The 16,484-nt window shown below is 44.6% G+C and overlaps 1 protein-coding gene across 1 annotated transcript; it reads right to left on the bottom strand.

Annotated features, from left to right (window-relative positions):
• Positions 1 to 935: 935 nt before the first annotated feature.
• On the bottom strand, positions 936 to 10,297 carry LOC311207644 (fibrinogen-like protein 1; the record flags this gene model as incomplete). The annotated part of the gene is made up of 8 exons (XM_084283785.1): positions 10,254 to 10,297; positions 8,939 to 9,023; positions 7,374 to 7,584; positions 6,305 to 6,464; positions 3,283 to 3,380; positions 3,114 to 3,202; positions 2,363 to 2,553; positions 936 to 1,125 (listed from the first exon to the last, which is right to left on the bottom strand). The coding sequence occupies exons 2-8, from the start codon at positions 9,011 to 9,013 to the stop codon at positions 936 to 938; spliced, it is 1,014 nt and encodes a 337-aa protein (XP_084139911.1). The 5' UTR covers positions 9,014 to 9,023; positions 10,254 to 10,297.
• Positions 10,298 to 16,484: the final 6,187 nt, after the last annotated feature.

The following is a 16,484-nucleotide window of genomic DNA, read 5'->3' as shown; positions in this document are numbered from 1 at the left end:
CAATTACAGCTATATAATACAAATTATAACATATATTTTTCTAAAAGCAATTAAATGGAAAGGAACTATCAGTTGAAAACTTGCTGTAATTCAGAAAAAAACAGACCTGTCCTACAACATGGTAGTTACATTGTTTGCATCAAGCTGATATTACTGTTCATTTTAAACTGCAGTTATTAACTAGTGGAAAATAATTTTTCAGTATTCTGTTTCTTTCAGTTATTTATGTTGCTCTTTAGTTTCACTCAGAAGAGACAGTGAAAGAAGCGTGCCTTGTGTTTCAATCACTTTCCACTTTGCTTCTTCTTTACTAAATCAAAGGAGTCTGGTAAATGACACGAGAACGTACAAATGAATCATGACTGCCTTTTTTGAACTCCTAAGAATATCTGTGCTCATCTTAAATTTAGTCAAATCTGCCTAATTTAAATCTGGGACTTAAATTTGGTTGGCAGCACTGTCTTTGATTGCATTAGCATGTTGCAGTGTGCTGTATAAATGGATCTGCAGAGGCAATGAAATGCCGTGTGGACATTGTCCACGTTGTGGGGGCTTGTTCCAAAGCAGCCCTGGAAGCAGCCTTACTTGGAAGTAGCGTGGATGGTTGTTACAATCAAGATGAGAAAGATTTAGCCCTTGAAGGGTACAGGTAGCTAAAAGAACACACTTGAGCATTCAGGGTCCAAGCTTTTCATAAACACTCTACAACAAAGTCCCAAAACTGCTAAAAAAAAGAAAGCCACGGTTATTTCAGGACTGAGATCCATGTATTTTCCTTTAGACTGTTGGCTGGCTGTGCTCAAAAATTGCGACTTTTGCCTCAGCTAGTAGAAGCAGATGCAGCTACAGTTACCACAGTGCAGTTTTGGCAATTGGCAGCAGCAGAGGGCTGGCTATTAACGCACACGACTCGTTACTTCCCAAAGCAGCAGATCTCAGCCGCCCTGGCTGTTCTCGCCGTCTCCGCTCTCGCTGTCAACAAAGAACGGGGCGCGGATTTTCATGGCCACGTATCTGAGCGAGTACCACGGCCCGTGCCACGTCGACCAGGTGATGCCGTTGTCGTGGGAGCCGTTGTACCTCCCTGTTTTGTAGTACCGCCCGTTGAGGTTCACGGCGTGGCACCTTGTGACAACACGGAGGAGGCAAAAAAGAGGTTTTGTTTAGCGTGCAGAGACATCGCGTCATGACAGCAAGGTGCAATTTTCACACAACATAGAGAAATACTACGGGTGGCATTCACAGACAGGTCCAGACACCTAGATATATCCATACCGAACTGGTTATGGTCCTACTATAGCCTATAGGCCTACTACAGCCTATGGAGAACTGTTTAATACAATCCATGGAGCCCAGAGGACCATGTGGGTCATCCTAACATAGTCACCTACTCTGGTCAGATGATTCAACCTGTTGGCTACGTTGAGTGCACCGACCAGGGATGTGATTCAGATACCTGAAGAGAGGTGCGTGATGCCATTTGGTAGCCGTCAGCTCAAGTACAGGCAGCTAAATATCAACACCTACAAATGCAGATGTCTTTTAATCAAGTTGAATCTCACTATCAATGTACATTTTTATAGGTCTACTCATTTTCACTTTTTGTGCTCAGGACAGAAGAGGCTCATCCTGCCCTAAAGCAGAGGAAAAACTCCTGATACCAGGCTGTTTACACGGGGCTGGTGAACCCACATCCCTATCTGATGATGTATGGAAAATATACCCTCAGGAACAGTAAGGGGTATCTCATCCCCTAGACATGTTCCATAACAAATTCATTTGTGCACGCTTCATCTTCCAGTGGCTATGACTTTTTTTCTTTCACAGAATCACAGAATTTTCTAGGTTGGAAGAGACCTCAAGATCATCGAGTCCAACCTCTGACCTAACGCTAGCAGTCCCCACTAAACCATATCCCTAAGCTCTACATCTAAACGTCTTTTGAAGACTTCCAGGGATGGTGACTCCACCACTTCCCTGGGCAGCCTGTTCCAATGCCTCACAACCCTTTTGGTAAAGAAGTTCTTCCTAACATCCAACCTAACACTCCCCTGGTGCAACTTTTTGGAATATAATCCAAAGCACTTCCAAAGAATTTTCAACCAGGCTTTTTTCCTTCTGGGCCAAAAATTTCTTTCACCTTTATTCTGGCCCATTTTCTTAAAATGAATGCAATTTACCTGCTTGACTTCACAATGAAAGCAGCAGATTGCTTTCCTGCTGGCCTCAATGTGACAGACTTCGCCATGTGAGGTGAGGTGCTTGCAGCAACCTCCGAGTGCTGTAAGGCATGTAAGATGTCTGGGCTGTGCAGCCACTCACACCCTACGCCTCTTCCCAAGGGCTCAGCCATCCTCCCTACCTGTTAAACCACCAGCCACCCTTGTTCTCCAACGCGCAGTTGCCTGCCAGGAATCGATCGTGATCCTTGTCAGATGTGGTGAACTGCATCCCTTTGTGCGAGGCTGACCACTGGTCAACAAAATTGCTCCCCCCAGACAGAGCGTCGCCGGCGTTCCCGGAATAGGTGCCAAACCATAGCCTGTAGTTGTCCTGTAACAGTATGTGAAACACGTCTTTATATCAGCTCTCATTTCTGAGATTTCCTCTCCCCATCGTATCCCCTGTCAGAGACATGCTTGTTGAAATCACAGCTGACTTCTAGCTCCGTGCTTTAATGGTACACGCGTAGATCACCACTGGATTTGAACTTCCAGAAGTGGCTACCAATTACTACTGCTGCTTCTGAGAGATTCAGGTTTTATTGTCTTAATACTCACTGAGTACACTGCACAACAACCTGGAAGGCTTTCCCTGCCTTGTTGACAACACCTGTTGCAGGAAAATGTGCCAAGTAGATGCTCTCACAAACTGGCCGTGGTTCAGCTAGGGCAACTCCTGTAAGAATTTTGCTCCTCCAAGGCCTGGAAGCCGTCTGATTTTTAGCTAAATGGCCCTGTTCTGGTAGGAATACTTAGCTCCACAACTAGCAGATCTGGGAGACATGGGATCTCCCCGCACCCCGTGGCAGGGAGCTGCCCGGCGCTGTGCAGATTCAGGTGCCCCACCCTCAGAGATAAAACAAGCAAATCGCCACTCTCCCCATTTCTTACCTGCTCATTGTTGAGCTGGAAATTTTCATAGACTGCATAACGTCTTTCCCCATGCCAGTCCACCAGGTCAATTTTTAATGAGCTCTCTCCTAAACACAGAGCAGTGCCCTTTTAGATCAACTATCGCATGCAAATTGGAAGGAAAACTGTGTAAGGAAAATACTTGCACCTCTAGTGAGCAGGTCATAGATGTGGTCGTTGCCCAGCCAGTATTCATCATTCTTGCCTTGGAATTTTCCAAATCCCAGTTTGTAATCGTCCCACTTCCTGAAGAAGATACAAACATCAGTTTCAGCATGCACAGGTAACAGCAAGTGTCACAGAGTCACAGAAGGGTTTGGGTTGGAAAGGGCCTTAAAGATCAAATAATTCCAATGTCCTTGCCACTCTCCAATTTAGAGACAAGGATATCATGGGGAGTAGAGTTAAATGCTTTGCACATGTCCAGGTAGGTGACTGGAGCCATCTCAGTTGCTCTTCCCCTAACCACCAATGTTGCAACCCCATCACAAAAGGCCACCAGATCTGTCAGGCACAATCTACCCTTTATTGAAGCCATGTGGGCTGTCACCAATCACCTCCTTATTTTCCATGTGCCTTAGCAGAGTTTCCAGGAGGATCGGCTCCATGATCTTGACAGGCATAGAGGTGAGACTGACTGCCCTGTAGCTCCCCGGGTCCTCCTTTTTTTCCTTTTTAAAAATGGGGGTTGTGTTTCCCCTCTTCCAGTCAGCAGGACCTTCCCCAGACTGCCATGACTTCTCAAATAGGATGGTTAGTGGCTTAGCCACTTCATCTGCCAATTCCTTAAGGACCCACAGAGGTATCTCATAAGGTCCCATGGACTTCTGCACCTTCAGCTTCCTCAGATGGTCTTGAACCTCATCTTCTCCTACACTGGTTCATCATTCTTCCAGTCCCTGTCTTGGCCTTCTTGGGCCTGGGACACGTGGCTGGAGCTTGTCAGGGAAGACTGAGGCAAAACAGTCATGAAGTACCTCAACCTTCTCCATATCCTAGGTGACCAGGTCTCCTTTCTCCTTCCAGAGAGGGCCCACAATTTTCCTAGTCTTCTTTTTATCACCGATTCACCTACAGAACCCTTTCTTATTGCCCTTGGTGTCTCTGACCAAACTAATTCTAAATGATCTTTGGCTTCCCTAACCTGATCCCTGGCTGTTTGGACACTTTTTCTGTACCCCTCCCAGGTTATCTGTCATTGCTTCCATTGTAGGCCTTCCATTGTAGGCCTCCTTTTTCTGTTTAAGTTTGGTCAGGAGCTCCTTCTTCATCCATGCAGGTCTCCTGGTGTTCCTGCCTGACTTCCTCTTTGTTGGGATGCATCGCTCCTGAATTTGAAGGACATGACCCTTGAATATTAACCAGCTTTCGTGGGCCCCTCTTCCCTCCAGGGCTTTGTCCCATGGTACTCAACAAAGCAGATCCCTGAAGAGGGCAAGGGGGAAGGAAGTTGTCATCAGTGCATTCCAGGAACCTCCTGGATTGCCAGGATTAAATGTCAGTTTGTGACATTTAACTGTGGTAACAAGTAAATCTTCTGCTGCATTTTTAGGTCCTTTTAGAAAAGTGTCTCATTCAGCACAAGCTGAGCTGAGATTTGTCACTCTGCCTCAGAAGTATGTACGACACACTTTATTCCCTCTCCTGCTAACCCTAGTAAGTTAGATGGAAGAGGAAAGCAGTAGCTGTCATATTTGTCTTCAGCAAAGCATCTGATATTGTTCTTGGGAAGGTCGTAATTCACCTTCACTCCTGGCTGGAAATTAATGTTGCAGTCTAAAGTATACCACAGTCTTAGACACATAAAGCGATGTAGTGAAGAACCAGAAAATGAACAGAACCTGCAAACAAAAGCTTCCAGATGAAGCTGAATGAAAAATATCTGGGTCTGCTTTGTATTCCAGTTCCACTTAAATCTATTTTTAATTCATTGACCACTCTCACCTCTGCTTCTTTGCAGAATCACTGTTTGTATGTGCCAAGTTAAGATGCATACTTACTTTTCATCACAATTTTCTGGCTTCATAGTTCTAAGAGAAATCTCAGGTTGTTCCTTTCTCCTCAGCATTTCATTATCTTAAAATCTCTGTTATTTATGTGCTATCTCTGATATAAGCCTACATGTCCTGCATATTGATATTTCCAGTTTTTGTAACCCTGTGTTTATTCCCTCTCTCAGGTTGTTAGTAGGGATTTTAATTCTGCCTGACCTACTTACCAGTCAATGCTACTCTTCGGGGCAATTTTCATTGGCATAAATTCACCTTTGCTGAGAGCTGAACTACCACAGCTAGAGAGCTACCACTCTCTGGTAGAGATCTTAGAGCCAGTTGAGGTACTTTGGAAGTGAATTGCACTCTGTTTAAGAGATGGTGGGCACGCCCTACAAGTGTGTGTGCTGCAACAAGGAATTAATCTGCAGGGGGACATTTCTTCTCTATAGTGCCAGCAGAGCACCTCACCTGCTGGAGACTTCCAGGAGGAAATATATATAAATATATAAATAATTGGGCTTTTGCATAAAGAAAGGTTGATTTGGACCCATAGCTTTGCATCTTTGTGAAGAATCTGAATATGGAAATACATTTTACATCATGCTGAACATGATTCCTGATATGAGAACAGATAAAAGATTCCGTGGGCCTCAGCCTATGTGCTGGCAGCAGATATCTGCCAATTCGGAGGCTTTGGCAGACAGTTGTCTCCTATCATGACAAAATAGCCTGGATATCAGGAAAAAAATCTGTAGCATGAGGGTGGTCAGACAGTGCAACAGGCTTCCTGGTGAGGTGGTTGATGCCCCATGTGTGTCACCATTCAAGAGGCATTTGGATAATGTCCTTTATAACACACTTTAATTTTGGTTAGCCCCAAGGCAGTCAGGAAGTTGGACTCAGTGATATCTGTAGGTCCCTTCCAACTGAACTATTCTGTTCTGTACAAATATGCACACACAAATGCAGGCCAGCCATGCAAAAGGCATTATAAATCCATCCTGAAAACAGCCCCCTTCTACCAATACGTACCCGCACTTTGCCCTAATGCAAACAGTTACCATAATTAAAGTCTTGCCTTGCATATCCTGCTTCTTGAACCTTGGGTTTTGCCACCGGTAGGGCCGAGTGTGGGAGCTGGAGGCCTCACTGCTGATGCAACCTTGAGGCACCCACCTGTTGAAATTCTCTTTGCCGTTGCTCCGCCGCTGAATGACGGTCCAGCCACCGCCGTCAGCCATGTCACAGTACACCAGGAAAGGCTCTCGATCTGCTCGGGGCCTGATCCGGTAGTAGCCGTTTTTGGTCTTCTTCCTGCTGTACACCGCAGAGCAGTCTGGGCAGAACGGCATCGGCTCGTTAGGTGGGGGAAAGCAAAGGCAAGAGGAGATATCTCTGAGAGGCTGTGTGGGACACGGACACTTGGCCAGTCTGCGGAAAGCTCAGTAAGCCCAGCAGGGCCAGAGCAAATAGCAGACCTTAATATCATTTGCAGTAAAGCTAATTTCCATGTGGAAGATTGCCTTAGCTGTACTTGGGACTGGACTGGGGGGCCTAAAGTTTCTAAAACCAGAGGCTACGCTCCGTGACTGGCTCTAGCAAGGCTTCAGACTTTCAATGTAATGCTCATCCAGGACAAAACCTTGGCCACAGCCCACAGCTCCAGTCGTGCTGTATTATCAAAGTGACAGCAAGGAACAGAGCACGCACGTGTGCTGCTGCACGGCAGAAGTGATGGAAGAGCCGAGGAACAAGGATGCTGGATTCCTCCCAACAGCTTCCAGGGCCTGCAGCTGAGCTGTGCACTTTGGGCTCCCTGTAAGCCACTGTGGGAAAACGGGTTCTTCAAGAGCAAGACCCTTCTTTTCCTGCAGCAGATGTCTAAGGCAGGTCTGATGGAAAAGGGCTGAGAGGTGCCTTTTCCTCTCTGCACTGGAGTCTTGGGCTACAAGCCCAGCTGCAGATGTCTGTGTTGTACCTGGGTGGTGGCTGCCTAAATCTGGGCCAGCTGACTGCAGCCCCAGGGGAAGTCTGATGGTACCGAGGCCACCAGTCTGCCCTTCTCCTTCCCATGTATCTGACTGCATTTAAAAACTATCTGCTTTAAAAATTAAAAAAAAAAAAAAAAAAAAAAAAAGGTTAAATAATTTTTCAGCAGAAATAGAATATGATACATATGGCACTGAAAGAAGAACTGAACATTTCTGCAAGCTGAAGTTTCCACATATGCTACTGCAAAATGTACCTTGGTCATAGACTATCAAATTTCCACTGGTTGTGGGTAAAAGCGTCTCATGCTGCGTGCTCCTGTTGCTTGAGAACAGACCGCTTTTCGTTTTATGGTAAGTGTTCTCCAGAATGTCCTTCAGCTGCAGTTCATACAAGTAAAGCAAATCTTGAAGCTGTTTTAACCTTTGTCTTAATTTACTGTTGTCTAGGAGGCAAATATCTTTATCCTATGGAGAAGAAAAAAAAAAGAAAGACCAAAAAGCACACTTCAATCACTGGTAAGAACAGGGGGGCAGTGAGAAGATGAGTGTTTGTCTCCTCTGCTGAGGATCAAGATTATTTAGTGGTAGCCCCTCCCTAAGATACCTGAATCTCGCAGCATGGGCTGTTGAGTTGAAACCAGTGGAAAAGGGTGATTTTTGTTTTGTTTTGTTTTGTTTTGTTTTTTTTCCAGTGGTCTCGCCACTGATCTGTGCATTGCAGAATATCATCAGATATGCAGAAAATTACTTGGGACAAAAGTCATGCAGCTTGATTACCATTTAATGAAATCAAAGGGAGTTTTGCAGGCTATGAAACTGCTCAGGGAAATAAGAGGGGAAAAACCTGGTTCTTGCACTGCAGCCAGGCCAAACCAGTGAGGTTACAAAAACATCTTGTAAAACTGGAAGATAAAAGAGCTAAAAAGCAGTGAGCCTACTGGGATCAGTGGAGTAACTTCAGAGCTGCATTACTGTAACCAAGACCAGAATCTGGCTCAGGCTGGCTGGGATAAACATTTTCAGCAACAACCTAGTCTGCGGCTGATACTACTCCATTAGTAACATCAAGAAAACAGCAAAATCTCCTCCGAGACAACCAAGAAATGGCGTGCACAAGAATTACTTTCTGATTTTGCTCTGAGCAAGCTGGCTTGAGTGATACCAGAGCAGGACCAGCTCTAGGCATAAGAGAAACATGCAATTGCCCAGGACAGCAGGCTGCCGAGCATGCTAAAACACAGTTGCTGAGTTACCTTCTCCTTTTCCTCAGCCTGTTTGTTTTCCTACACAGAGGAGGATTTCCAGGTTGGAAGCACATGGGAACCTGCTGCAGACAGCCTCGAGCTCACCTAGCTCTCTTTGCCAAGCTCTGTACCTCCTTCAGTTGGCCCAAGAGTAATTTGCTCATCACATGAAAACAGATAGCCTCAGACTATGACTAGCTTCTCTTTCCCCTCTCCCTGCTTTTTGAACTGCAGTGAATACAAAGAAGGCAGTTTTCCCTGAGGAAACGGAGTGGAGTATTTTTTTACTGGCCATAAAATCAAACATATTTTTAAATTTTTTTTTTTGATGTTGTTTTTAATTCTTGGCACTGTCAGTACAGCCGTGTGGAGAGTTGCCCAGCCCATAATGCTGTGAAAACCCTATGTTATTAGGACCAAAAGGGTAACCTTCCTTTAGCCACAGGCAGCTCTTTGCTCTGCTCTTGCAGGCCCAAGTCTTTTGTAGAGGTGCACCTACCTCTACATGACTGGAAATGACAACCCACCAGCATGCTGCAGAGAAGCTGTACAGGCTCTAGCTGAGAGATACGCACCGAAAACCTGTGTGCAGGTGAGCCAAAGCTGACCAGGAGAAGGAGCAGCAGCCACCAGGGCATCAGCAGACCCATTTCTTACCGCCTGAAAAGAAAGGTTGACAAAATGCATGTGTGGCTTCTGAAATTCCTCTCACAGCTTATCCCCCCATCACAATCACATTTAATTCTCCAGGATTCATTAAGGAGGTAGCTTGAAACTACAGGCAGGAAAAAAATAGGGAAAAAAAATGCATGTTAGGGAGAGGATGAAGCACCAGTGCATCGTGCTGACACAGGGACCTAGGCTTTGGTCCAAGCTCCCTCTTCCCTGGAGGAATAAACACTTGGTGCAGCTCTCCAGCAGCCTCTGCCCCCTCTCCCAAGTGCCCCCACACACGGGAAGTTACTTAGCAAAAACGCCTCCTTGCCAAAGCAGTTGGCCAAAATCTCATCGTTCTTATTCCAGCTCCCCAAAGCTGACAGGAATTTTGCCTCCTGGTTCAGTGAGCATTGGCATTGCCCCTCTGTGGTCCATGGAGCGGTCTGTCAGTATGGGAGCTGCGGAGTGGGCACAGAGTGGGTGTGGGACAGTTTTGGTCGAATTTTAGTTGAAAAATTGAAAAAAAAAACTTTGCTGCTGGCCTGCCCCAGCACACAGACAGGGCTTCAGCCTGAGAGGCTCAGCTAGAAAAACGCTAAGTGGCCACCACTGGGAAGATGCAGCTGAAAGCAAGTACAAAGTGTTCGCAGTAGGGTGCTTTTAAAAAATATATCAGAAAGAATAAAAGAGCCTGAAAAACAGCATAAAACAACTCCCCCACTTCACATCTGGAAGTGCTGCAGAAACTTGGCTACCCAGATCTATGTTCTCAGTGGCTTGCTTAGTTTCAGCTACGACTCTAGGAGCATCACCGCAGCTGCTTGCGGAGCTGGCAGCGCTGCCGTGGCAGGGGAGCTGCCTGAACAGCCAGGCAGGCCAGGGCCCAGAGCAAACAGAGAGAAGAAAAGCCCTGTGGAAGTCACTGATAAAAGATGTTGCACAGGTTTTCACTGCAGCACACGGCATTTTTTTTTTCAGATGGTGGAGAAGAGTATTATAGCATGGTTCACCCAGCCCACGACCACTGGTACTTCTCATTGACGCTGCCCTGTGGCTGGGTGCTGGTGCTGCAGTCAGAATCAGGCCCAGTACAGAGAAGGTGCGTGGAGGCAAAAAGCTAACAGGAAGGCTGGATGTGAGCAACAGCTCCTGAAAAATAGGTAGGGAAGACCGGAGGGGGAAAAAAAAGCAACTTTGTCTATGCCTTTATCAACATATATTAAAGCCACATACCTGTAACTCGCCTTTCCTTCAGACCTCCTTCTGATAAGATTATCTCCCTTAAAAGTCAACTGCAAAAGAAAGTGGTAATAAACCTGGCTGTATTTCTAGAGGTTGGATAGATTTTTCCTTTCCAGATGGCCCACATCAAGGGCTCGGAGGGACATTTCAGTGCACGAGGCAGTTCCACACAAAATACACTCGCAGTTTTACCCAAACCCTTATTTATCTGCTGTTACCCAATACTCATCCTGCTGCTTCGCAGTGAGAATAAGCAACGGTCACGTTTCTGCCAGTGGTGCTCTCCAAAATAGAGGGACTCTGCTGGTTGCGCCCCATTACCCACCTTATCTGACTGTGAAGCTCAACCAAGACTGACTTGTTTAAGTGTTTATATGAATCACTCAGACTAATGCTCCCTGTGGGAGTTTTATCTCACATTTAATACAGCCAGGCTCGTTTCACTAAGTCTTGCAAGGTGGAATGAACACAGCTTTTGTGTTCAGTGTTTCTTTTGCCGTTTAATCAGGTTTATATGTAAAAGCACAGTGCAGCTGTAATGCCAAAAGAGCTGAAAATTTGAACCAAGAAGTGAACACGGGGATATTAAGCAAGATTTGCTGTTAGACTGAAATCTCCGAAGGTTTGCAGTTGCGTAACTCTCCTCAGAGGTGGGTCATTAGATTTGTTAGTTAGCATAAACAAGGACATTTGTGAAAGTGAGGGGAAAAAAAAAAACAAAAAACAAAACACAACAACAGATGGGTGCCTCCCTTTGTGTTATGGACAAGGAGTTACAGATTATTTTAAAGACAATGCTCCTTTTACAGAGCTGTGGTCAGAGGAGAGACTGCGGGGCCAAAAAGCAAGGCGTGCAAGCCCATCAGAAACTTCTGCTTTGCTCTCGAGTGAAGCAGGACTGCACAGCTATTATAAAGTACAGCAATGCTGTTTATTTCTTAAAAACTGCATTCCTCTTCTCCCTCAAGAGCAGCTGACCCATTTCACTGCCAAAGGATTATGTAAACGGTGCTTTTCTTCTCACTTGTTCCCTACCCCTGTTGTGAGGCGGGTTTTGGAAGCTGTTTTGGAAGCCCCCGAGCACACGGGAGCTGTGTGCTGTTTCCTGGGGCCATGTCGCTTAGTTCTTCTTGTGCTTCCAGCCACAGTGCTTCTTTCTCAGCTCGAGCAAGCCAGACACTGCTTAAGATGCCGTGCACCAATTTATGCTCTTGTCTACGTGGCCAATGTGCATGTCCCCAACGTGTGATGGGCCCAGGCCAGTGGTGGCAGCACTGGAGTCATGGTGTGGGCATGGTGTGGGCAGCCATGGGTGTCCACAAGGCCAGGGAGCAGCAGGCCCCAGGCTTCCAACTCTGGTCTCTGGAGGTGTTGGTAGAGCTGCTGACCCAGTAGGGGAACAACTTGGGCATATATGTTATGTGACTGCAAAAATGTGACTGCAGAAGCAGGACTCAACACCAAACAGTCCGTCAGGAACCCACAAAGAGCCGAGAGGCCTGGAGTGCTCTCGCGCTCTCCTCCACCGGCGGTAACCTCACTGATGTCTGCAAGTGAAAAACCCAGTCAGCTGGAATATGGTTCTTGCATGTTTCGTGGTAAACTTATTTTCACAGGCTGAAGGCACTTCAGGAACATCTGAAGCACCAGAGAGGGGCTGCCATGGGGCCGAGTTCACGTGAGGAGGATCTAGCACGAGGGTGTGTTCACGCACTGATTCACTGGCCCTGAGGTAAAATAATCAAGTCATCATAAAGAATGTGGACAGCATGATCACTAACGTTTCCTCACAGATGTTGAAAGTCTCTAGGCAATGGGGCTGTAAATGCCTTTTTTTTTTTTTTTTTTTTTTTTTGTCTGGAGTACACATGCTTCGCACATACACTGCAGTGCAAATTCCTGTTTAGTTATTTGGAAGGAGATCAAATTCCCTCTTCATAAGACACTCAGTGATCTTGTCAGCAAACAATAACCGTTTCATTAACCCAAAACCTCCCCACCCTGCTCTCCTCCTCCTTCCTTCCAGCAAAAGTACGTAGGTGCTGAATAACAGTCATAAAAAAGCTATTATTCATACATTAAATGCACAGCCAGCACAGCAAGAATGCAAACTGGTGGATAAAAGTGAATGAATAGAGAGGCTCTGGGACAGCTCTTGCTGTTCCTGCAGACACAGTGTGTTGGGCTCCTCCAGACAGAGCTGCCCAGGATGAAGATATGAAGAAGACACCGAGTGGACATTCAGCTCCCCTCCAGGGACTGATTGAACACCGCAGCTGGAAGACTGGTGGCACCTCAAAACTCTCCCAAGACAAATTTATCTTCCAGTTCCCAGTTGTTTGTTTGTTCTTGAAGCTGTAAGAAAGAAACAAGCCAGCTGCCCCAGACTCCAAAGGAGTTAGAGACTTGAGGTTTTCATAGCAAGAATCTGACTACTTACTTGTGCCCTAGGAAAATTTGGAGTAGTCCAGAGCCAGCTCCAAGCAAAACAGCTCATTTACACTGAAAGCAGGTGCTTTGTGCATTTGCCATTATTTTTGTACCTCTCCGTCACATTCCACTTGAACATCCTGCTCACTGGGGGAGACCACAGACCAAGTTTCCTTAGGAAAAAATTATTTACTGTGTGGGTGGTCACACATTGGAACAAGCTTCCTAGTGAAGCGGTTGATGTCCCATGCCTGTCAGCACTCAAGATGCATTTGTTAATAATAATATGCTTTAACTTTTGGCTAGCCCTGAAGTGGCCATGCAGTTGGACTAGATGACCTTTGAAGGTCCCTTCCAACTGAACTGTTTTCTTCTTTGCAGGTACTGCAGGTGTGGAGGTACCAGCAGCCTTCAGGCTCTCCATGTGCGAGCTACTATTCATCTTCTGTAGGAATGTGGGCTGCCAAGTTTTTTAAGACAATGTTAATTTATGAGGTCTGAAACATTTTTTTTTAATCTAATGATAAAGGGTTTCATCAAAAGCATGATAAATTTAAAACATTAGGATGACATCAGCCACTGTAGTTTCAATATATTAAATAACCGAAACCAGCATATATGTATTAAAAGTCTGTGGCTTGTTAGCAAGGAATAACCACAGAAATCTACGTACAAAGAAGGAGTAATGGTGGCAGACCATGAAACATGCCAGATCTGAATGTTTTGATAACGTTCAAAGAGCAAAGACATAATTCAGTCTAACTAACGAGTCTGTATGAAGCCTATGAGTATCTAATGGGTTGATACAACAAACATAATTAGTTCGTAAGTTCCTGAGGGCAAGCACAGGTCCAAGCCGATCTCGCTCACATCAGGAATAGCTTTACCAAAGTGAATTAGTCACAAGGCCAGAGGGAACATGTGGATAATCTGTGTGATCTACCTACCTCAGGTCAGAGAACTCCCCTGACCTAATTCATTCCCATTTGTACTGGAGCATCTCTTTGAGAAAAAGATGTTTTGTTGTAAAATATTCAGTGTTGAATAACCAACCACAGACCTTCACATGGTCTTTCACTGCTTAATTACTCACATTGTTAATTATTATTGTTTTTTGCCTTGAATCTGTCAAGTCACATACTCTAGACTTTTGTTCTCATGATGCCTTACTCTGCAAGCTCTCTTCTGCCAAATTTGTTTTTCCCTGCTTAAGGCTAGGTCCAAGTAAATGCAAGGCATGCTCCTGCCTCTTGCTGGGATCCCAAATCCTGGTTAGCTGCTTAGGCTGGGGGGTGTGCGTGCTGGGGGAAAGCCGGGGGAGTCATGGAGCGAGGGGCTGCGTACAGTTTGTCCTGGGCAAGGCTGGGCACCACAACACAAGCACATCCCCAGGGAAGAGCACTAGTGGGTAGGGATGGCATGGGGAGGGAGGAAAGGCAAAAACAAGTTCTGTTCCTGGGATGATTTAATTCAGAGGAGCCTAATACAGAACACACATAGAGCTGCAAAGAGCTTTGGCTAGGGTATTGTGCTGCACAGCGGAGGCTACACGGACAAAATAGCAGGTTCTGAAGGTCTCTGCAGTCTAACAGCAAAGTGCCTAAACAATTTAATTTCCTCCAGGGTTGGGCAAGTGACATACAAGAATTATTTATTTATTTATTTTAAGATCAAAATTTTGATGCTTGAAGTCTGCCTACACCCCCTGCTGGGTACCTAGACCTTTCTCTAGATCCAGCCCTGATCAAATGTGATTAAATCAGCCATTATCTTTTATTTGAAAAGGTGGACATCTTTGAGCTCCTTGACTCCGGTGTGATGAGAATTGCTTCAATTTCTTACTCACAGCATAGCTCTTCACTCTTTTTTTTTCTGGAGTTGTGGCTATCAGAAGTGGAGAGCTGAGAACACACAGAAGCCAAGTAAAAAGTGAAGGCAACATTTCCAGCCCAACATCTTTCTGTTTTTTTGGAGCCAAGGCTCTTATTATGCATTTTGCCACAGAGCCACATGCAACAATCAGCTGCAGCTGGCGACTCCCTGCTGCTGCTCGAAGTGTTTTCAGTTACTTGTTTTCACAATACAGCCACTGGTGCTCTCAGTCTGATGTGCCATGGTGTTGAACATTGCTGTCAGGATGACTGTGATTTGCAACACGTGAAAAGTCAATCAAGAAGTGTTTGTGAGCTTTTTGACACACGCACACACATTCCTTGTTCTGATGTCCCTCGGTGACTGTCAGTGGGTCTGTAAGTCAACCATGGGTTTCTTTTAAAGATGTTACATGGTCCTTCAGGTATCAAGGGCTGAAAAACACCATCCTGAGGACCTGCGTACTGAGACTGATAGTGAATGTATGTAAATACAGCTTGCTCATTCATCTGCACGTACAAAATATTAGTTTTCTCAGTGCTAAGCAGCACTTCTTCTGTCCACTTTTCCATTCTTTGTGTCAGCAGCAGACTTTATCACCGAGCCTTTTATCTGGGGGCATGGTTCAAAACAACACCACACACCATTAAACAACATAAGACTGCTCTCAATCCCTGCAGAACCTCTCTGGGAACAAACTGCTTTAGCATCATTCTCCTTTTACAGTTATTTTAAGACCAGTGTGCTGGGTTTTCACCAAAGTAATGCGAACCAGACTGATTTTGTGTCCTTCTACCTCTTTAATCAATTTTTTTAGACAGACAGTTGCTTACAGGAGCAACAAAATACCTTTATTTTATCAGTAAAACTTATAAGCTCATTTTCAAAGTATGAATTAGTTTCTCGGGAATTATTTTCCATAATCCCATGTTGATTGGCATTATTATCATCATCACCATGCTTCTTTATTATTTTATTAGTGGAAGCCTCTGTCTAATCTGCTCTCATTTTGTTTGGGAGCAAAGCCAAGCTGACAGACTGTCATCATAAGGTCATCTGATCTACCTGCGTTTAATTGGCAGAGAATTGATCCCCCCCGCTTATCTCCATATTTCTGTTATCCCAAAACATAATAAAAATTGAATCATTTTTCTTGTCGGTATCTCTTAAAAGTATCAGATATAAATGATCCATACTTAGTTATTTTAAAGTCTGCCAAGTTATGCGATTCTGTTTACCACCATTCTCAGTTATTTTTGGAATTTAAAATATGCCATCACCTCTCTGAGATATGCCTACTTTATCTGCTTTCACGCAGTATAACTGGATTATTTACTGAACGTTTCAATCTTTTCTGTATTTTGTTGACAATTCTGTTATTTTACACTCATGAATAATTGTCCAGGGATAAAGACTGGATTCTGAGGGTCTTTTAAATGTCAGTATCATGAGTTAAACAGCGTAATATAATGAAAATGATTTACAAGTCATTAATTTAAAAACATTTTTATTTATATATATATTTTTTTAATGAAACTTGGGTCATCTTTCTACATTTTTATCCACCAGCTGAGAGCTCAAACACCATTTTTATTAAAACAGAAAATGGTATTTCTACTTTAGCCATCTGACCTCAGAAGTTATAGCTTTAAGAAAATAGATTGACGAGTGGGAAACTCATGGAGACACAGCAGAGCTGGCAAATCCACAACAGCATCACCAGTGCTATAAGATTAGATGCACTGAAAGCAAAAGTTATGGTGCTATCATGGGCAATAAATGAGAAAAATTAGAAGGTATTTATTATTATTATTATTACTATTTTTATTTTGAAGGGGAAGCTTTCTATTTAGTCTGCTGTCCAAACTGCTCCATATTCTCAGGACACTCAGAACAACTTTGAAGTCTTAATGGTTTTAT

Source organism: Netta rufina (assembly GCF_964035555.1).
Source record: "Netta rufina genome assembly, chromosome: 1".
Lineage (NCBI taxonomy): Eukaryota > Metazoa > Chordata > Aves > Anseriformes > Anatidae > Netta > Netta rufina.
This window is presented reverse-complemented; position numbering and strand designations above follow the sequence as displayed.